The sequence below is a fragment of the Balaenoptera physalus genome (genome assembly GCF_965194825.1).
Source record: "Balaenoptera physalus genome assembly, chromosome: 14".
NCBI classification, from domain to species: Eukaryota; Metazoa; Chordata; class Mammalia; order Artiodactyla; family Balaenopteridae; genus Balaenoptera; species Balaenoptera physalus.
In genome coordinates, this window is record NC_138893.1 from 38,776,136 (window position 1) to 38,799,795 (window position 23,660).

At 37.7% G+C, this 23,660-nt stretch overlaps 1 protein-coding gene across 1 annotated transcript in view; it reads right to left on the minus strand.

Moving 5' to 3' along the window:
• Window positions 1-23,660, minus strand: part of TDRD1 (tudor domain containing 1) — a 40,673-nt gene that overhangs the window by 13,569 nt on the left and 3,444 nt on the right. The window contains exons 3-18 of the mRNA XM_082424044.1: window positions 20,030-20,174; window positions 17,955-18,060; window positions 17,399-17,462; window positions 16,123-16,227; window positions 15,716-15,898; window positions 15,060-15,203; window positions 14,331-14,502; window positions 12,789-12,875; window positions 11,849-12,016; window positions 11,622-11,729; window positions 10,601-10,771; window positions 7,183-7,425; window positions 6,689-6,826; window positions 3,839-3,949; window positions 2,924-3,094; window positions 109-384 (exon numbers count right to left, since the gene is read on the minus strand). Coding sequence (XP_082280170.1) covers window positions 109-384; window positions 2,924-3,094; window positions 3,839-3,949; window positions 6,689-6,826; window positions 7,183-7,425; window positions 10,601-10,771; window positions 11,622-11,729; window positions 11,849-12,016; window positions 12,789-12,875; window positions 14,331-14,502; window positions 15,060-15,203; window positions 15,716-15,898; window positions 16,123-16,227; window positions 17,399-17,462; window positions 17,955-18,060; window positions 20,030-20,174 — 2,392 coding nt within the window. The remainder of the gene's footprint in view (window positions 1-108; window positions 385-2,923; window positions 3,095-3,838; window positions 3,950-6,688; window positions 6,827-7,182; window positions 7,426-10,600; window positions 10,772-11,621; window positions 11,730-11,848; window positions 12,017-12,788; window positions 12,876-14,330; window positions 14,503-15,059; window positions 15,204-15,715; window positions 15,899-16,122; window positions 16,228-17,398; window positions 17,463-17,954; window positions 18,061-20,029; window positions 20,175-23,660) is intronic.

Here is a 23,660-nt window from a genome sequence, read left to right on the forward strand (position 1 = left end):
ACAAAGCATATTTCTATAGGAAAATCATGTCACTTGGAATAGAAAAATTTTCATAGCCTATAAAAGCAAAGGATAACATAAATTTAAATAGCAGTTTAAAAATGTTACCTTGAAGCCATGGGGCATCAATCTGAAGACCATGTTTATTAACAGGACCGTTTTTCACTAAGTCTTTACATGGTGAACTAGCTTTTAAAACCAGATGTTCCTCAATCAGAACATCAGTAATTATCCTGGGATAAGAAGTGGAAAGATCGGTGAGTTCAATTCCCACTCCATTTTCAGTGATTTCAACCACTTGGGCTTGGAGTTTTATCCCTGTGACACACGTCTGAAATCTTGCTATGGCTTCTCTGGTCCAGTGTTTGTTTCTAGGCTGTATATCTAACAAATAAAACAGCATTAAGAAGAATTCTGCCCTTAATATGTTTTCTTTGTATTTAATTTTTGATAGTTTGATTAATATGTGTCTTGGCGTGTTTCTCCTTGGATCTATCCTGTATGGGACTTTCTGTGCTTCCTGGACTTGATTAACTATTTCCTTTCCCATATTAGGGAAGTCTTCAACCATAATTCAAAAAGAGTCATGTACCAAAATGTTCATTGCAGCTCTATTTACAATAGCCAGGACATGGAAGCAACCTAAGTGTCCATCAACAGATGAATGGATAAAGAAGATGTGGCACATATATACAATGGAATATTACTCAGCCATAAAAAGAAACGAAACTGAGTTATTTGTAGTGAGGTGGATGGACCTAGAGTCTGTCATACAGAGTGAAGTAAGTCAGAAAGAGAAAAACAAATACCATATGCTAACACATATATATGGAATCTAAGAAAAAAAAAAAAAAGGTCAAGAAGAACCTAAGGGTAAGACGGGAATAAAGACACAGACCTACTAGAGAATGGACTTGAGGATATGGGGAAGGGGAAGGGTAAGCTGGGACAAAGTGAGAGAGTGGCATGGACATATATACACTACCAAACGTAAAACAGATAGCTAGTGGGAAGCAGCCGCATAGCACAGGGAGATCAGCTCGGTGGTTTGTGACCACCTAGAGGGGTGGGATAGGGAGGGTGGGAGGGAGGGAGACGCAAGAGGGAAGAGACATGGGAACATATGTATATGTATAACTGATTCACTTTGTTATAAAGCAGAAACTAACACACCATTGTAAAGCAATTACACTCCAATAAAGATGTTAAAAAAAAAAAGAAGAATTCTGTGCCCCAAAGCTGCATTTTTTGCCTCAACAATATCCAGGACTGGACCCTTCCCAAGTTTACCATTCAGGTCAGTGATTTTGCATATCTATTCTCAATAATCAATTATATATCTACATCCTCAGTGCCTGAGTTGCAGATAATGCCATCTACAAATACACTACTGTTTTAGGAGGCTCAGGATCCGTCTTTACTTTCCTCACTAACGTATCTTCACCTGGCATTTTTCCCAATAGGCAAAAATGGAATTATTATTTCTTTTAGAAGCCACTATGGTTACATACACAATGATGAGTTATCAGCTATTCTGGTAAAAGATGTTAAACATACACTTTCACCTTTGTGGATAGTTTTCCAATGATAATTTCAAAATATCATTTTTAATTATATAACCAAAAATTATCTTTCTGGGATAACTTTGGCTTATACCCTTATTTTCATTAACAGTGGTTCTCAAATGTGAGTGTGCATCTGAATTACGTAGAGGGCTTGTGAAAACAGATTTTGGGGCCCCACCCTAGAGTTTCCAATTTAGTAGTAGGTCTTGGGTGGGGACTAAGAATCTGCATTTTGAACAAGTTCTCATGTTGATACTACTGGCTGTGGGGTGGAGGGGTCATATTTTAAGAAACACTGACATAAAACATGGTGATTAAAAACAATAATCCAAAACATACCTAGTGTAAAATAAGTAGAAAGAAAACAGGCAAAAGGAAAAATAAAAAGCATCTAATGCTTCTAGACATGACCACTATTAACATTCTGGTATCCAACCTTTCATAATCTTTATGTGCATATGGAAATACACACATGCACATATATGCTCATAGTTCTTTTATAAATAAATTTTTATAATAATAAAAATAGTTACAATGTTAGGCACTATTCAGTGCTTTATGCCTTGTATCTCTTTTATTCTTAATGCCTTTTTGAGGAAGGTACCGTCATTTTCCAGACGAGCAAAAGGAAGCACAGAGTTTGAACAGTTTACCTAAGGTCTCACAGCTAGTAGGCAGCAGAGCTGCTTCTGATCTGTCCTCTTAATCACCATGCCATCCTGCATCTCTTTCGTAACTTGCTTCCTTCACTTAAATCATGAACTAGTCTTCACATCAACGCATATGTCACATTTTAATGACTGTGTAATAAGAACGAACACTTAATAGAACTTTGAGTGCCAGACCCTGACCTAAACGTTCATTTAGTAACCTTCACAACAAACCTACGGAAGAGGCACTACCACCACCCATTACACGGATCCTCACTTACCCAAGCCTCTACTACCGGCCATGCAGGTTGTTTTGCTATTATTAACAGCGGTGTAATGGATCTCCATGTAGGTGAACTTTGCGAAATCACATGATTAGTTCTTTAGGATGAATTATTAGAAGTAAACTTGCTAAGACAAAAGGTAAGAATATCTGAGGCTCTTAAGGAATCCTGCAAAATGTCTCCAAAAGACAGCGTCGGTTTTCACTCCTATCATTAAGTAGAGAAAAGCAGCTGCTTCCTTACTTTGACATCAACACTGAACATTTTGGCCAGTATCTTTAAATATATGTTTCTAAATTTTATAATATGAAACAGAAAATAACTTACACAAAATATTAAAATTATAAATATATTAATACTGAGAAATTTATGTACTCTTAAGTATTAGAAGACAGTTGAGAAAATTTCTTACTCTGCACCATACCTACTAGCCAGCACTGTATCCCCTGAAATGGAAGTTTTAAAAATTTGGATGGGATCATTTGGAGTTCATCTGCAGTAACTTCTTCAATGTTTCCATAATCCACAAACTGTACTTTAATGTTTCCATTTGGTAAGATTTCCTTGACTAAAGCACGATACCAATTACCATCACCTAGATTTAACACAAAATTTGTAACATGGAATATTTCCCTTCTATTAAGGTTTGAAATTTTTATCTTGAAAAAGACCATTCTTTGTCTAAAGTAGCTAATATATTTCTCTTCCCAGACAACACCTTTAGTTTTTAATTCAGAAATCCCTAGAAGGAGAATTCTCAAAATTCATTCTTAGAATATCACCAAAGTTTTTATAGCATCACACTTTTACATCTACTATAAAGATTTCATTCATAACCTAACCAATAAGCAGAATATTAAGTGAAGTAAAGACTTAATAAACTTGATCATATTTGTCAAACTGGAAGACTTGTAATATTCTTACCGCTAATGAGATTGTTTCACTTGTTACTTGGTAAATAATAGAAAAGATAAACAGAAAAACATGCAATGAAATTTAAGGTGTTTCATCAAATATATTTTCAAAATAAACATGCACAGGGTGACCAGAAGGAACAATGAATCTGCAGTGAACAGGTTTCCCATTCTCTAGCTTTTAACATTATCAGAAATTCTGGAAAGAAAAGCATTTGACAAAGTTAGGTAAGAATGTATCATTTGGAGGCTCCCTGTTACAAAGAGAGAAGAAAAAAAACACGGTATTTTAAGCATTCATTTAATTTTGATCATGAAAAATAACTGCTTAAACATCAGGAAGAAAATACCCACTAAAAATGAGGTTTGAATGTCAAGAAATAAAAGATTCTAATATAGTCAATATTGTGCCAACTGCAACTTACCTACAAAAAAAGCACAACAAGGTTGTCCTACTTCTGCCTTAAAATTATTAGGCAACTTCTGCTGGCAATATTCTGCTACCAATTTGTTCAAGTCACTGAGTTTCTTTAGAGCTGAAAACACAATACACATAGTGTTTAGTATTTAAAAAACATGCAGAGTAACAGATTTTCATTTAAAGTTGGAAAGTGTTTTGATGATCATAAAAACCCAGGCACATCCCCAAGCAACTATAAAGTACACCAAATACCTTTCCCTTCTCCTTATTAAGAAATTGGGCAAATAAGTCATTATTTAGTTAATACTCTCAGTAAACCCCATACCAACAATTTTACTGGGCACAGAGCCATGATGATGGCATTGTTGTCAGTATGCTAGAGCATGAGCATTGCACGTGGACCAGGAAACAGTGCACAAGCCTGCACAGAAAGGAAGTTACATATAAGCCGTCCTGAAGGAGTATAGGTAATTACTAAATGGTTGGCACAGATAGTGTCTGCTAAGGACTTTCAGAGAGGTGAGCTCTGTGCACTAAGGGCTTCATAGAGAAATCTGAAGTATGACTTGTTTGCTAGAAAAGGAGAGGGTATTCCAGAAAAAGAAACGGCTCTGAGGCAAAGTACCGAATTAGGCAGCCAAAAAACACTTGCTGGGAGCAGTCTGGCAGAGAAGAGGAATGGAAAGGTGAATCACTGAAGAAAAACACCAGAGATGTGCTTGGAAAGATACAGACCATGGAGAGCTTTAAAATGCCAAGTAAAGGGATCTGAACACTATATAAGTAAAAGAAAAGTATCTTTTAAATATGTGGCAAAGACCCATTCACAGAAACGGAAATTAAGTTGTATCGAGTTAGAATTGTCACCTTTCAGATTAGTCAAAATAAGAAAGTTTAAGGACACACTGCAGGAAATGGTGTGGGAGAGGGCACTTTCACACACTGACGGTGGAAATCAGCCTGGATGACCTCTTGAGGGCACTCTCTCAAGAGCACAAGCACACATATCCTTTGACTTAATAACTATTGTACAATTTTAGGAATTTGTCTCAAGGATATAGTCTCAGAATAAAATCACAGATTACAAGAATTGTTTTTAGTAATAAATGCTTGTACCCAGGAATCCTTTAGCTATCCGTACCTAGGTTAACTAAATTAGGGTAAACCCACACAGGGGAATACCATGTAACCATGAAAAGGAATGAGGACGTACAGTGATGTGGTACCCTGGAACAGAAAAGGGACATTACCAGAAATGGAAAAGACATCTAGCGAAACCCAGATAAAGTCTGGAGGTTAGTTCATAGACACTTACCAATGTGGGTCTCTTAAGTTGTAACAAATGTTAACATCTTACATAATTGTGGTACTATAGAGAAAACTAGGGGTATTCAGGAACTCTCTGTACTATCTTGGCAACTTTTCTGTAAATCTAAAATTATTCCAAAATTAAAAGTATATTTTAAAAAGGATGGAGGAAACACTATGTGAACTGATATCCAAGACAGAGTGGGAGAAAAAGGCAAAGTGCAAATATTATTTATTTTACCATTTATGCCTACATAAAAAGGAGTATATATATTCATACAAGCATATGTATAGAGTACTTTTGGAAAGATATTAAGAACATTGAGAAAAGGAACTGGAAGGATATTTAGAAATCTGAGAAGAAGAACTGGGAAACTTACTTTTCACTATATTCTCTTTTGTAACTTTAAAATTTGTACCATATGCTTGTACAATCACTTATGAAAATAAGAAAGTGGCAAATATTTTAAAATAGTAGCCTATCTACCAGATGATTCTGTATGAAGGGATGACAAATCTCACAAACTGGGAGCCAGGCAGGAACTTAGTTATCTAGGGTAACATCCTTACTTGACAGAGAGAAAACCCAAAACTTAAGAGAGGTTAAAATCAATGATGCTCACCAGAATGGCTCAAGGGAAAAAGACGGAAAATACAAAGTGTTCGCGAGGATGTGGAGCAACTAGAATTCTCAAACCAACAACTGCCATGATCACTTTGGAAACTTTTTAGCATTCATTGATCAGAGCTGAAAATACACATACCCTTTAAGATTTGGCCAGTAATTTCATTCCTAGGTACATGTTCAATGGAAATGCATGTGCGCTAAATTTGTATGAGAATATTCTTACCAACATTTTATAGCTCAGAACTAGAAATAACCCAAATGTCCAACAGTAGAAAGGAACAGTAAATTGCAGACATTCATACAGTGGATCACTATGCAGCAACAAAAAACGAGCTACAGCCACACGTGAAAATGATGGTCCAAACTCACAAATGTGAAAAAAAAAAGCAACAAGGCACAGAAGAGGACATATTGTATGATTCCATTTATATAAAGTTCATAAATGGGAAAAACTAATCTATGCTATTATTAGAAGGCAAGATCATATTTACTTCTGAAAGAAAGAAGTGGCAGTGATTGTCAGGAGACATGAAGGAAACTTCCGGGTTACTGGTAACCAGATACTGGTTATACAAGGTTTTGACTTTGTGATAATTTGCTATGCTGCACTCGTATTTGTGCACTTACCTGTATGTTTGTTGTACGTCAATGAGATCAACAATTAAAATTTTTCAAAAATGAATTTAGGAGACATTCTGTGAAATCTAAGCTGGTTTAAACAGAGACTATTGAAAACAGAAATAATGTCTTATAATGGAATAAAAGGCAACCAAGTAAAACCAAATCTTTCTTGAAAGTACAAATACCCACTTGGCCTTTACTGGAAAGAGAACAGTTTCACCACCCAGTAACAAACTTATCTTGACCTATTATCTATGCCAGTGTACTGCAAAAAGAAATAAATAAGAGTCAACTTACCATCCTCTTTAAGCACATGGCAGTAAAATTCTCCAGGACTATACATCGTACAGACCACAACATCTACTGTCTGATCAACAGCAAGTTCAACCCATGTCCACTCCAACAGACTGACTTCTGCTTCTACACCCGAGGGAACTGTGAAAATAAATGGACGTTTTGCAAAACAAATGGCCAGAGCGGGGAGTTGGAGGCAGGGCTGCTAGAGTCTGCTTTTGAAGAACTGAATGTCCAATGACTTTCTTAGTGACTTTGCAGGAAAGTTAATTAGTATGAGAATTAACCATTACTACCTCACTGAATTCCAAATTTCACATTCACATTTCTGACCGATCTTCAGCTGCAGTGACCCAAACACACTCTTTAGATGAATGCTTGATTTAACAGGACAAAAGGTACTCAACATCAATTCTTGTTTAAAGTACGAGAACCCATACATTCACAAAGCCGCCTGAATTCCAGCACGGACATTAGCTGGTGGACAATTTACTTACCACTGGCTCCTTTCATGTCACTGGGCTTATCTGTCACTACCCCCTTGTCCCCCACGGCAAAGCCTGCATCGATGAGCACTTTGGTGACACTGACGTGGGGCATCACAGACCTATCCATAAGTTCCACCAGGGAACTGTTTTCCAGCTTGTCCACCACTATCACCGTGATCATTTTGTTCTGTACAGTTTTTCTCATCAGACAAAGAGCTTCTGAAGTCCAAATTCCTGATGATGGCTTTACTCCTAACAAAGAATTTTTTAAAAGAATGTTAAAATATTTCTTATTGCAAGCCTTTACAAATTTAGCTCCTAATTTCCACAAACTTAAGGACTCTATGACAAACACTGGAACCAGAAAGTCCCATCTGAGAAGGATTTTCTAAACACGAAAATGAAGGCAAAATTATAAAGAAAAAGTCTGTAAAAAGCTTCTATATTTCTATGTAAACAAACCATCATAAATCCATTGATACAAAATGTCCAAAGAAGCAAATCTAGAAGACCGAAAGTAGATTAATGGTTGCCTAGGAAGCTAGGATTAACTATATATAAATGCGCACAAGAGATCTCAGTGGGGTGATGGAAATGTTCCAAAACTGGATTATGGTGATGGCTGTACAACTCGGTAAATTACTAAAAATCACTGAATTGTATACCTAAAACACTGATTTTTTTTTTTTTTTTTTTTTGGCTGTGCCGCGCGGCTTGCAGGATCTTAGTTCCCCGACCAGGGATCAAACCCACGCCCTTGGCAGTGAAAGGGCGGAGTCTTAACCACTGGACTGCCAGAGAATTGCCTAAAACAGTGTTTTTTATGGTATATAAATTATATGGCAATAAGGTTGTTAAGAAAATCACAAACAAAAGTATAAAACAATCCAGAAGAAACACTGGTCGCTAATACTGACGTCTGAAACGTCTGTAGCATTTACTGAAAGGGCACTTACAAAAATCAACAACCCCAAAGTTATGCCAAGTCATTTCAGAAAATTAAGAGCCAAGTAACTTATGAAAAAACATCCGGTCTCACTGGTAATGAAGCAAATTAAAACGATTTAGTTTTTAGCTTATCAAAATTGGCCAAGATGAAATAATACAGAAATATCTATTGGGCAGGACAAAAGTACCTTCAGTTTTTTAAATAAAAGTAAAAGACATTTTTCATTTTCACTAAGACTTTTATCGAACAACATATTCACCCTTTTGTTCCACACTTTCTGTCATTTTTCAGGCAACTTCATAATTCCATCTTCCCAAAACTTTTTATCTTTTTGAGCAAAGAAGATAAAAGGGACCTTTTACAGTCTTCCAGAGAATTGAAATTTTTTCCATTAAGAGAATTTTGTAAAGACCGAAATAAATGGAAACCTGAAGGTGCAATATCTGGTGAATACAGCAGATGAATCAGAACTTCCCAGGCAAGCTGTAACAGTTTTTGCCTGGTCATCAAAGAAACGTGGTCTTGCGTTATCCTGATGGAAGATTATGCGTTTTCCGTTGACTAATTCTGGACGCTTTTCGTCGAGTGCTGCTTTCAGTTGGTCTAACTGGCAGCAGTACTTATTGGAATTAATCCTTTGGTTTTCTGGAAGGAGGTCCTGATAGAGGACTCCCTTCCAATCCCACCACATACACAACATCACCTTCTTTGGATGAAGACTGGCCTTTGGTGTGGTTAGTGGTGGTTCATTTCGCTTGCCCCATGATCTCTTCCATTCCACATTATTGTACAGTATCCACTTTTCATCTCCCGTCACAATTTGTTTTAAAAACGGAACGTTTTCATTACGTTTCAGTAAAGAATCCCATGCGCTTTGTTATAAAGCAGAAACTAACACACCATTGTAAAGCAATTATACTCCAATAAAGATGTTTAAAAAAAAACAAAGAATCACATGTGGAAATATGGTCAAGAAGGTTTTTTTTCGCTTAACTTATGTGGAACCCAAACATCAAAGCGATTCACATAACCAAGCTGGTGCAAATGATTTTCAGCGCTCAATTTGGATATTTTGAGTATGTCGGCTCTCTCCCGCGTGGTATAACGTTGATTGTTCTCAATTACTGTTTTGATTTGAAGGCTGTCAACTTCAACTGGTCCACCCGACTGTGGAGCATCGTCCAGAGAGAAATCTCCAGCACGAAACTTCACGAACCACTTTTGACACGTTTAATCAGTCACAGAACCTTCTCCACAAATCTTTTTGTGCACTTCAGTTGCATTTTTACCTTTCTTGAAAGAATAAAGAATATGCCAAAAATGTTGCTTTTTTTCTTCCACCTTCAATATTAAAACGGCTACACAAAAATTCACCAATTTTGATAAGTCTTTTTTTAAATGCATGCTGATATGACAGCTGTCACATACAATCTAACAAAATTGTTTCGAGTGAAGTTAAAGACAACTAAGTGCTACTAGAGCCATCTTACGGAAAAAACCGAACCTTTGGCCCACCCGTTATTTGGTACGCCAATGTGTCAAGGAATTGACTCCCTGCTATGTTTCTGGTAGGTGTGTAAACGAGTTCTACCTTTTCTAGGGAACAATCATAATATGTATCACAAACATGAAAAGCATACCCACTGACACCTCCATTCCACCTAAGGCGGTATTTTGCAAATATAAGTACGTTTTGCAACCTATCCCAAGGAAATGATCTTTTTCTTAAAAATTAGTTTTTTAAAAAAGATCATTAATTTTTAATTGAAGTATATTTGATTTACAATACTGTATTAGTTTCAGGTGTACAACGCAGTGATTCAGTATTTTTATAGATTATGCTCCACTTAAAGTTATTATAAAATATTGGTTATATTCCCTGTGCTGTACTATACATCCCTATAGCTTACTTATTTTATACATAGTAGTTTGTACCTCTTCCTAAGGAAATGATCTTGGATAGGCTGAAAAATGTAGTTAAAAGAACACTGCTAGTAGCAAAAACTTGGAAATGTCCTTCTGATAACTGGATACTAGTTAAATTATGGTACATTTGAATGAAAAGTTGTAGAAGCTCATCTTTTACGCTGGAAAGAAGCTCCTGCTCCTAGTGGAACACATCACATACACAGTAATTTCTAAGCATATGATCGTTAATGTTCTTGTTTTTAAAAGCAGTTTCCCCCTAATTCATGCAATTGACAGGCTTCTGTGATATGTATTGATAATGCAGGATCTATAAATAACAAAAAAGAATACTCAATTTCATAAACACAGGTACACTCAATTTCATTTTATTACAGATAGCAAAATACTCATCTGTATTTCCTAAATGTTCCATTAAGGATTGTTTTTGTACTGAGGTAAGTTATAGCTAAACACGCTCCCTGATCTACTCACTAGTTTAATTTCAATTCTAATGCTCTTAACATTCGGTTTCAACATTTTAAGAATACGGGAACTATAAAAATTACATACCTGCCAGCACACACTTAATAGCTTGGATTGGCAATTCCAACAACTTCGGAGTTATGGGGCAAAGTCTTGTCAAACTAAGGATTTCAAAGTTTCCATAGTCTACATATCCGACCAGTACAAAATCCTCAGAAGCATAAGCCAAAACAGAGGCACGGTACCACTGGTCATCCTCTAAAAATAGGAGAGACTCAATCTGAAATGATTTTCCAATGTAGATATAAACAAAAATTTTTCCTCCTCAATTTAGATGGTCATTTGTAGATTCTATTTTCATGTAACATCAAGCTTTACTGAACTATCTATGCTTATTCACCATTCCTACTTTTCCTTATCAGAAGCTTTCAACTCCTGAAATGTCACCTTTATTCATCCCTTTCTAGGTAACTCATGTTGTATGCTGTCATTATTTATTTACATGCTTAGTCCCTCTAGTAGACAGTTAACTCATTAGGACAGGGAACATGTCCTGGTCATGTGAGTGAATCCATTAGGTCTTGATCAATTTTAGAATACCTGGCAGTATGAGTCAACCAGACTCCACTAACCAAGCCACAAATTTACCGGAGGCCTACCTGTCTCTCCCCTCCTGTGAGGCCACTGGCCCTCCCTTCAGCAGAGAACTGAACCCGGTCATCACAGGGTCATCATCTGTGCAGCTACAGAGGCCGGGCCACGACAGCTATGTGCCTCCAGACACTCTTGCTGTTCCAAAGAAAACTGGCCAAGACATGACCCTGGGAGGTTCCACGTTCCCACGCTGATATAAACAAATATCTGTATCAGTCTCCAGAACTAAAGGGCTGATAAAATAAAAACCTCCATCACCACCCGCCCCCCCTAGCATTTACAGGTCCTCCTCCTCCCTTACGCACTTTGATTCGGTTTAATTGGATATACTTAAAAACATAATTGGTACACTACTAAAACTTCAAATGCAGCCATCCAATGCAAAACGAAGATTGTTTCATTTCCTGGTACTTAATTGTAAGTAAAAAATTCAATAATACTCTCTTTTCCTTACCAGAGAACTGCGCACAGCAGATATCACCAATGGTTGGATAAAAATCAGAGCGTGGGGACATCTGACTGCAGTACTCGCTAAGTGACGCCTGAAGTTCAGCGAGCTTATCTGTGGATACAGGTCACATCTTAAACTAAAGAAATACAAGTTTACACATTATCTGCATATCTGCACGCTGAGTCTCTTGATGTATGTTATATTGATAGCACAAATCAAGATTTACTTACGCCCACTTTGTAGCTGTTGACAAAAGAAGTCTTCTGGAGTGTGAATGTGGGCGACCACACCGCAAAACTCATCACCTACATTCAAAGTCAACACTTTGGGGATTAGGTTCCTTCTGTCTACAACAATTTTGTTTTCAGCTATGATTTTCCTGACATCTTCAAGATCACCTTATCAAAAAGCAGAAATATAAGCCTTTTTGGTTTCATTAATCCAATTTTCCAGTTTTTTAGGCCTAACTGTGCTCTTTCACACCTCTAGGCCTTAATACATGCTGGTCTTTTTTCCCAGAACATACTCCCAAATCTCCCAGCAACTTGAGTATTTCCTGCTCAGTATGATGTCACTGTGAAAGGCTTTCCTCCCAATCTGGGTCAGGTGCCTTTCCCAGGGCCCCCACTGCACTCTGCGATTCTGCCACCAACTGTTTTATAATCTCTTCTCTATGTGGGCCTATACTGCCCACAGAATATGCTCCCTGAAGGCACCTCCACAGTGCCTTAGTGAAGCAGATACTGCTGGGGGGATTTTGTTCCTTCCACTTGACCCTTTGCAGCATTTATTATTGCTGATGACTCCTTCCCAGAACATTTGCTCTTCTGTTATTCTGGCAACATTTTCCCTGTTCTCTTTCCACCTCTCCCATCACAGCTTCTCCCTTGGTATTGTAAGTTCAAGTTCACTTCTCTCACTTTACACTCTCACTAGGACACCACCATCATTTAGGATTTCAACTGTGATAACTTTTAGACCAGTAAGTATTGAGTTTTCTCCTCCAGATGGCAAAAAAAACTACTGAGAACTGTTCAGCCGAGCTGTCTCACCCAAGATTGATGTTTCAGGGATTTCATATAGGCAGTACTCTAGGAATACAGACAAGAGACAATAATTTCTTCAATAACTAAAATCACTACACCGTTCAATATTAATCTGTATACTCACTTGAATCTGCACTTTGCTTCTTAGAATTTTGTCCCTTGGGTTTCAAGCCATATCCCATTTCTATGAGAACATGGTCTAAGAATTTTCCTAAAAGTCATTAAGAGAACATATTTCCACTGAGATATTATACTAAGTATTAAAGGAAAAGAATACAAAAGAAATGAATCAATCACATGATTTAAAGATTATAGCTATTGGCACACTGGCATATTTCTTACTAGTTCAGTTTCTATGTGCAAAATATAGTTTATTAATTTTCAGCTTTAAAAATTGAGTCAAGGGGCTTCCCCGGTGGTGCAGTGGTTAAGAATCTGCCTGCCAATGCAGGGGACATGGGTTCGTGACCTGGTCCAGGAAGATCCCACATGCCGCGGAGCAACTAAGCCCGTGCACCACAACTACTGAGCCTGCGCTCTAGAGCCCATGAGCCACAACTACTGAGCCCGTGTGCCACAACTACTGAAGCCCACGCACCTAGAGCCTGTGCTCTGCAATGAGAAGCCACCGCAATGAGAAGCCCATGCACCGCAACAAAGAGTAGCCCCCGCTCGCTGCAACTAGAGAAAGCCCGCCTGCAGCAACAAAGACCCAATGCAGCCAGAAATAAATAAAAATAAATTTATTAGAAAAAAATTGAGTCAAAATCCCCATCATCACTTAAAAAAAAATGTAATAAAAATATTTCACTTAAAAATTATGAATAATGTGGAAGATTTAGTTACCACCTCACTGGCATGTTTAGAATGACCACCATTTATAAGAAAAAATAAATTTAAGACATAAGACTACTTCATCTCAGACTTAAAGTATGGCTGAAACAAGTGTCAACCAGCAGCCACATAAACTTCAAGTTCCCTCAAACAGTATCCAAAAGCTCAAGTCATAACATGGAACATACATAGCAAAGAGACAAAACACAGAGATTTTATACTTAATTTCACAACAGGATTAACTGAATTTTCTACCAAGTAACCAACCAATGATGGGTCTCAAGCAGTAGAAGAGTAATAATACCTTGGAAACCAAGAGGCAATTATAAGCACACTGTCAGAAGTCACTTTTTAAATATGTGCAAAGCCATAAAGGAAGAACAGGATTCCAAACTGCTTCCATTTCCACAACTTAAATACTATGTGCTTATGGGCTTAATGCTAACCAAATGCAGTTCTGTGAAGGTTGTTCAAAGAAAAAGCACTGATGGTGAGGATGGACAAATTCACAGAAAAATTCCTGAATTTTCCCAGTAAATGAGTAGAAATCAGGGATATTATAATGGCTGTATTAAAAAGATAATAGAGTTTTCCCATACTAAGTCTAGATCTAGCCTTTTAATGTACCCAATTCTATAAACTTGTGCCTTGTCTTTGATAAACTGCCAACTGCAAGAGCAGAGCCAAGGCCATATTTCCCGTCACAATCTGAATGACTGCAGAGTGGGGCTTACTTGGTCTCACTTCATGTTTCTATTTCTTCTCTGAGTAACAGGTGGGCACTAAATAACATATTAAGTGCTCCATTTAAAAAGGAAGATTCAGATCTTACCTGAACTTGTCAGCATAACATCCACAGCAAAGGAAACCACTTCCTCTTTTAAGATGTCCACAATCTTTACAGAGCAGTACTGCTCCATTAACAGTGATTTAATAGTTTTGATACAATCATCGCTCCAATTCCCCTCTGCTGGCATAACATTGGCCACAAAGCATTTTATGGCCTGAAAGATTTTACACAAGTTACTAAGAATTAGTATTTGAAAGTGACTTTTTTCTAATTAATTATGCAAAGATTTTTTTAAAGACAATATATTTCATGCTGAATATTCATCAAAAATCTTCAAGTACGAATCCGATCAACAATTTTATGAATAATTATTTGTCTCTCTTGATATTCTATCCACAATGCTTTTCCTTTTGGGACTTGAAGCTTGAGAAATTCATCAAAGGATGGTTATTATCCCTCAATTACACATAAAATTCAAGTCGCTTCCTAATAATGTAATAAATATAGAAATGATTGTTTTTAAAGAGCAGATTGATAAGATGTCCCTAAAAATGCTAAGTTTCTTACCTGAGGCAGTACTTAACTAAGTAATGCCTAATAAAATGGAGCCAAGAAAGTCCATGATTGTTTCTCTACACCGTAAAAGATACACCAATAGGTCCTTTCTCATAATAACCATGGCAACAAACACGCAAATATTGTGTCCATCAAAACATTAAAAACAGCTCCTTTGGGACGCTATTAGGAACTCAGAAAGTAAAAGAGACTTACACAAGGAGGAAACAAGTCAATTTTTCTGTTTAGTTGGTGAATTCTGTTTACTGGAATAATTTCTTCATTTCCATAATCAATATATAAGACGTGTGCCTCCTTATGCAGCACATCAACGTCTTGTATTATTACTCTGTTCCAGGTCTGAAAGTGAAATATAACAGTATTCTGCTTCAAAACAGCATTTCACAATCTTAGGCTTAAAAACTCTCAATCTACAGAACATGCAAAGGAAAAGTTACTGTTCTGTTCTGAGATACTCTATTAACAAGTTACCTTAATATCCTAAGAATCTGGCTCAGAAATCCCCAAATTTGTCCATTTTAGATGCTTTAATATACACAACAATTCCCAGGCTATTCTAGCCCAGCGGACTCTGTGACACACTAATGCCTCAGCTACACAAATAAACACAAGCTCTAGGACTGGCAATCACTCTGTACCCAGCAAGTGAGGAGCCTACATGCAGAGCTGGAGAGGCCTCAGGCAGGGAGGAAGTAAGCAAACACTCGTGGACTCCTGACTGAGGAAGAGAAACAGCAGTGTGACCAGAGTCTCACCTCAAGCCATCTAAGGCATCATTAAAAGCTCTGGTGTCGAGCCGATAGGACCAAAGTAAATTAAAATGTCTTGTTAAATATTTCATTAGGGGTTACCTGATCGACAGTGTACTTGGCAACACAAACTTCCCCCTTTACAGGAATATAATCTTCTTCACGTGCCTTATTTGCATATGTTTCCTTTAAGCTCACAGAGAGTTGGTTCACGTATTCTAAAACTTCTGAAGAATGTAACTGCACATAAAAGTCACCTGGGTGTTTGAATTCAGTAACTGTACCCTTTCAAAGACAAAAAAGGTGTAATAATTCACTGAGAACAGAGCAAATGTTAATTTTATAAAGCTTTATAACAAGATACAAAAAGTACTGTAGACAAGTTTTTGCAATCTTTATCAATTTCAGTTTTATTTTGGAGCTGTCTTATAAACTCAAACACAGGAAACAAGGAAATAAAAATCTATAGTTCTCTGGATCTCTGTCTATGGAAATTAAACAACAAATACCTTTATTTCCATGGTGTTCCTGAGTTGTAGGTTTCTCAAATCAGAAAACATTATTTTATCAGCACAAATGGCTATTTCTTTAATAACTCCAAGAGGACAGTCACTCTGGTTTGAAAAAACACATTAAGTGAGTTACTTACAAGCACATGTTTAAATGATACCATGGCCGGACTTCCCTGGTGGCGCAGTGGTTAAGAATCCGCCTGCCAATGCAGGGGACACAGGCTTGATCCCTGGTCCGGGAAGATCCCACCTGCTGCAGAGCAACTAAGCCCGTGGGCCACAACTACTGAGACTGCGCTCTAGAGCCTGTGAGCCACAACTACTGAGCCCGTGCATCTAGAGCCCACGCTCTGCAACAAGAGAAGCCACTACAATGAGAAGCCCGCGCACCGCAACCAAGAGTAGCCCACAATCGCCGCAACTAGAGAAAGCCCACGTGTAGCAACGAAAAGCCAATGCAGTCAAAAATAAATAAATTTAAAAAAAATAATTAAAAATAAAATAAAATAAAATAAATGATACCATGGCCACTATTTGCTAGAACCGAGGTCAAAACAGCCTGACTCCCAGGTTTGAATAAGGGTGTAGAGAAATAACATACGTCTTCGAGAGTCACTAAACCGTACCGTCCATAGGCAGTGTGCATAGCACTGGGATCACCCAAGAATCAGGCCATGATGGTGATGGCAATGTTGAGTTTATTTTTTAAAAAAGGGGGTGGGGAGGGTAGTGTTTTAAGTTTTCACTTGTTAACATTTTTATAGGAATGGATTTTTATTTTTTGAAAGTAGAAGCTAGGACCAGCTAGAGAAAGCTAAACTTTATCTATAAAATATGAGTTGGACATCACTGATATTTTCCAGATTGCAAATGATTTACCCCATACAGTTATCTAAATGGAAGAAAGGTACTAACAGGAAAAAGTGCTCCTTAGATAACAGGGTCCTATCAGAATCCAGTACACAAAGCTAGAGAGCATGTGCACGCAGGGACTACAAAGAGAGGACTTTCTCAGTAGTCCACCTACAGCGAGACACAGCCACCTCAAGTCCTTCTTGGAAAAAAGCTGGGCATAAACAGTTCTCATAGACCCCCAACGCTCACCAAATCGATCACTAGGGTGTACAGATTTATTCAACAGGAATAAACAAACACTGGTGAAATGGAGAAATAAGTCATAAATATTTCATTTCGCTTAAGTCCTCTTATTTCAAAATAAAGGGAGTCATTAAAAATTTGCTCTAAAGGCAAAGAGAAAGTAAGTATATCATACCTGTTTTCTCACTTCCATGTTCTTTGTTTCAAAAGGTGATTTATTATCTTCAAGTTTGTGGAAACTGAAATAAAGCAACCAATTATAATACTTACAGCACAGAACCAATTAAGAGTAAGGGCCACAATAATGTTAAATTCTCAACAAAATCCAGAAAGAGCAAAACAGCTTCTTCCAGAAAGAATCACAGTAGTAACACAGTAAAACAACCCCAGGCTGGCTATGCAAGGGTCTGCCCTGTGCACAGGTGTGCTTCTTCCAAAAGCCACCTAATGAAAGGGAGATAGCCACAATCTCCAAGCCTCAGTTTCCCTATCTGCAAAATGGAGATAATACCTACATTACTTAAAACAGAGTTTTGGGGATCAAAAATTGTAGAGCTGTTCACTTCAGATTTGTACACTTTATGTTATACTTAAATAAAAAAGTAAAAAGCAGCAACTTTTACAGTTATGGCCTGCTTACCTGATTTGATCCTTATACGACCAAAACAAACAAAAAAAAACCCGTACTTTAAAATATTCTCTAATGAATGTAAAGAAAAAATCACACTTACTTCTGCTGAACGGGTCTGCACACGATGCTGTGGGCTGCCCAGTCCCTTCTCTGGCACGCGGCAGAGCAGTAGTACGTCTGCTTACACTGTGAGCACCTCAGCGACCCTACAGAACACACCACCAGTGTTTTACTGCAAATATTTGTTGGCAAGAACACGACCATTTCAAAGACGTCATTCTATTAATCATATCAAGGAGAATATGTGAAGAGAATTATGCTGTTTATGATTAGGTGTTAAAACTGAATTTATAAAGCTCCCGTGAACTGCAGAGAAAGGGGAGTGCCAAGATGAAAAAGAGAAGGAGGACATGAGACAGGCTGGGACCTGGGCCCCTTTGCCGCAGTGCTTGCACCTGGACACACCTCTCCTCGAGCCACAAAATACAAAGAAACTGTATGGGACTAAAGATAACTGCGTGCATGTGCAGTTGGGGGCAAATTCTGGACAAAAGATACCAAGAGGCCAGAAAAACCCAACTGCCACTTTTGACAAGCCAGGAGCAAAACCAGGAGGTTGGGAGGAAAAGCAGGGTACTGCGCATGCCCCCTGCACACCATACCATCTTAGGTGGGCAAACCGCCTAAAGTCACCCCGCCGGCCTGACCCCTGGACACACTCCTACCCTCACCCATATAAGCAACAAGCTCACCCCCGCTCAGGGAGTGAGCAAGCAAGAGAACCTGCCGTTTGTTCCCACTCCCCCCTGCTGCAGCAGGGGCCCCAATAAAGCCTTGCCTGAATTTCTTGTCTGGCCTCTGATCAATCTCTATTGATAGGGGAAGGCCAAGAACCCTGGTTGTTATCAGACAGACTGGAAACACAACTGATTTTCCTAAAGCAGAACCCAGAACACATGATATAAAAGGAACAATCAAAGGGAACAGAAAATCCGTGGTGGTGAAAACAGACGTCTGCAAGCAGAGTCTGATGAGGTTCACCTCGTGCCATTTAAAAAGAACAAGACAAAAACCAACAAGGAGAATCACACCTAGAAAAACCCAGGAAGTTTTTGAAATGAAGTTTAAAAAAAATCCTATCAGTTTCCAGGCAGAGGAAAACAAGTTATCTGAAAAACAAAACAAAAAACACATAAAGAAACAACGAAATCAGGCTGGCCTCGAATGCCTCCACTCTAAAAGAAATTGGAAAAAAGAAGCGAAATACCCAAATAGCCAGTGAGCACAGGAAAACTGCTCAAGATCATTGATCATGAGGGACATGCACATTAAAACCACAGGGAGATACCACTACACATCCATGAGAAGGGCTAAAATTAAAAGGACTGAAAACACCAAATATTGACAAAGATGTGGAGCAACCAGAACTCACTCCCAGTGGGAATACAAAATGGGACAACTACTTTGGAAAACGGTTTGGCTTTTTCTTATAAAGTTAAGCATACACTTACCTTTTGACTCAGCAATCCTACCCCTAGGTTTGTACCCAGAAGAAACGAGAACATATGTCCACACAAAGACTTACGCAAAAATGTGTAGAGAGCTCTATTCATAATAGCCAAAAGCTGGACACAAGCGAAATGTTCAACAGAACAGATATACACACTGTGATATCATGCAATGAAATGCTACTCAGCAACGAACAAAAAAAATAATGTATATGCAAAAACATGGATTAAACTCAGAAATATTTTCTGAACAGGAAAAGCTTCACACAGAGTCTATATTGTATGATTCCATTTACAAGAAATTCTGTAACTGGTAAAATTAATTTATGGTGAAACAACAACAGTGGTTGCCTCTGGGGGGTATAGTGACTGGGAAAGGACATGAGGGAACTTTCTGAGAAGGTGGAAGTATTCTTCATCTTGATTGGGCTATGAGTTTGTGCCTTTCAATGCAAGTATGTTTTATCTCAAAAAAAGTATAAAAAATAATCAAGTAAAGAAGCACGGATGAACAAGAATGGTAGGATGTTGGCAGCTGTTGAAGCTGGGAAATGGGTATATGATTTATATATACTCTTCTGTTTATATTTAGTGTTTTACATAATAAAAATATTTTTCAAATGTGTAAAGGAATAATCCAACAGGCATCTGAGAGCAATATGCTTACCAAACAGACCGCAGCAATGGCAAGTTGTCGACCGAAGAGGAGGTCCTAATGAGCTGAAGAGTGCTGGATTATTTATGGACAAGGAACTCTCAACCAACTTGTGTACTTTTTTTGATTTTGCAGGAGACACATTATTGCTAGTCTTCTATTAAGAAAAGAGAATAGCAATATTAAAACTTGGTAATAATGTTTTGTTTGTTAAATATTAGATTTGGGATTTCCTCTGCCGAGAAGACAAGGTAGATATACTTTCCCTTACTCCTACCATTAAGTACAACTAAAAACCTTGGACTTCTATATAAAATAAACATACAGTGACACTGAAGGAAGGCAGCAGACAGGCTAGGAACTTGGCACCCAGAGAAGGACATGGCAGTGAGTCCCCAGAGTTTTTATTCTGCCTCATATATCCCAGATGCGGTGCTGGAGAAGTCAGAAACACCCAAAGGCACAGACAATAAAAGCCCCAACAAAAAGCCTGCTCGCTTGCTCTCTCTAGCCAAAAGACCAGGAAAGGGATGGCCCAGCAAGACAGAAAAACTTTATCAGTAACTGCTCTACTCCAGACAGTCGCCACAGAAAAAACTGTGGCCCCATCTCACCAGCAAAGGTAGACTGGGGAGCCTAGACCTCCACCTTCACCAGGCTACAGTGAGGTGCCCCTCTCTCCCACTTGGGTGGTATCAGAGAAGGCCAACAGAGTAGGGAGCCAGCACTTCATCCTTGTGGGGTCTCCCTGTGGAGACTGCATGGGGAGCATGGACTTCTGCCTGGCAGTAAAGAGTGTCGCCCATGCCCCCCAACTACCAGCACCACTGGGGTGGTGTTAAGAGGAAACCTAGTGGACAGTCAGGATTTTCCACCACCATTCAGTAGTAATGAGTGGAGCGTCTCCTAACCCTTCCACCACCTCCAATCCTCCCTCCACCTCGTGTTAAGTAGAGAGGATATGCGAGGGGGGGGGAGCAGTAAGGATGCTGGGAAGCTGAACTCCCACCCTTGTCCAGCCAAGAACATCCTGGGCCACAGAACAAACTTCAACCAATTTAAAAGAATTTAAATCATACAGACGGTGTTATTCAACCACAATGGACTTACACTAGAAATCAGTAACAGAATGAGAACAGATAATCTCCAAACATTTGGAAACTAGACAATACACTTCTAAATAACGCATGAGTCAAAGAGGATATCTCAGGGAAATTTTTAAAAAATACACTGAACTAAAAGAAAATAAAAATACAACATATCAAATTTGTGGGACACAAAGTATCGCCAAGACAGAAATTTATAACTCTAAAGTCACATACTAGAAAAGAGGAAAAGTCTCAAATTAATAATGTAAGTTCTCATCTCAGGAACCTAAACAATAAGGACAAAACATGCCCAAAGCAAGCAGAGGAAGGAAACGATAAAGATAAAAGCAGAAATCAATGAAATTAAAAATAAAAACTTGGAGGAAAAAAAATCAGTGAAACAAGACCTGGTCCTTTGAAAAGATGAACAAAACTGGTAAATCTCTAGCAAGACTAACAATGAAGAAATCAGAGGAGGCAGAAATTACCGATATCAGGAATGAAATAAGGGATCTATTACTACAGACCATGAAGATATAAAAATGGTAATGGAATACTTCGAACAACTCTATGTAGACTTCACAATGTAAGCAAAATGGACCAATTCCTGAAAAATCACAAATTATCACAATATGAAATAGATAATTTGAATAGCCTTATAAATATTAAGGAAACTGAATCATAATTTTAAAACTCCCAAAAAATAAATCCTCAAGCCCATATGGTTTTTACTACCGGAGAATACTACCAAATGTTTAAAGAAGAATTATTTAATACCAACTCTATACAATCTCTATTCCAGAAAACTAATATTACCTTGATACCCAAACTATACAAAGACAATAAAAAAGAGAAAATCACAGACCAAGCTCTCTCATGAAAATGGATGTAAAAAAATCCTCACCGAAACAATACCAGATATAATTCAGCAACATATCAAAAATAATTATACACCATGACCAAGTGGGGTTTATTCCAGGGATGCAAGACTGGTTAAATTAAAAAATATATATCAATGCAATCCACCAAACTAACAGGCTAAAGGAGGAAAAAAATCACAATGTCAATGGATGAAGAAAAAGCATCTTAAAAATTTCAATACCTATTCATGATATAAACTCAGAAAAGTAGGAATAGAGAAAACTTCATCAACTTGATAAAGATCATCTGCAAAAATTCTATAGCTAACATTATACTCAACAGTGAAAAGACTCAGTGCTTTCCCCCTAGGTTTGGAAACAAATATATCCACTGTCACCACTCTTAACATAATGCTAGAAGTTCTAGTCAGTGCAATAAAGCAAGAAAGGGAAATTAAAACCATATATTTTAAAAAGGAAGAAATAAAACTGTCTTTTATTGGCAGATGATATAATTGTCTATGTAGAAAATTGCAAGCAGTCTACAAAAAAATTCCTAGAATAAGTGACTCCTGGAAGGTCACAGGATACAAGATAAACATGTGAAATCAACCATATTTTTATATATTAGCAATGAACGTGAGGACACATGGAAATAAAATAGATAACCACATTTACAATCACTCAAAAAACAATACTTAGGTGTAGATCTAACAAAACGTGCACAGCTGGTAAGCTGCAAACCACAAAGTGAAAGAAATAAAAGAATATCTAAATAAATTGAGAGACAGATTGTGTTAATTGGAAGATTCACCACAGCAAAGATGCCAACAGTTTTCAAATTGATATACAGGCTTAATACAATTACTATCGAAATTCCAGCAAGATTTTTTGTAGATACAAACAAGATTGTTCTAAAATGTATACTGGAAAGGAAGGAAACTAGATTAAATGACTTTGAAAAAAGAAACGGAAAGTGGGAGGAATCACTGTACCCAACTTCAAGACTGACCATCATAGCTCCAGTACTGTGTGGTATTGGTGGAGGGAAACACCCATAGATCAGTGGAAAAGAAAAGAGAATCCAGAATAGACCCACACAAATTAGCCCAGCTAATTTCTGACAAAAGTACAAAAGCAATTCAGTGGAGGAAAGATAACATTTTCAACAAATGGTGCTGGAGCAATTGGACATCCCTAGCCAAAAAAAAATTAACCTCAACCTAAGTCTCACAACTTATAATTAACTCAAAATGGACCACAAATTTAAATATAAAACTACAAACTTTTGGGGAAAAACCCCCCAAAACTTTCTGCATCTAAAGCAGCAAAAAGTTCTTAGACTTGACACCAAAAGTATAATCCATAAAAGGAAAAATTGACCAGGACCTAGCTAAAAACTTTTGCTCTGCTGAACATCCTGTTAAGAGAATAAAAAGACAAGCTGGAAACTGGGAGAAAATATTTGTAAATCACATATTTGACAAAGCACTAGAATCTGTAATATATAAAGCACCTTCAAAACCTGGCAGTAAAAAAATAAACAATCCAAATTAGAAAATGGACAAAGACATGGAGAACATTTCACCAAAAAGGATACACAGATGGCAAATAAGCACATGAAAAGATGTTTATCATTAGCCATTAGGCAAACAAAACCACAATGAGCTATCACTACACAAATGTGACAATAGG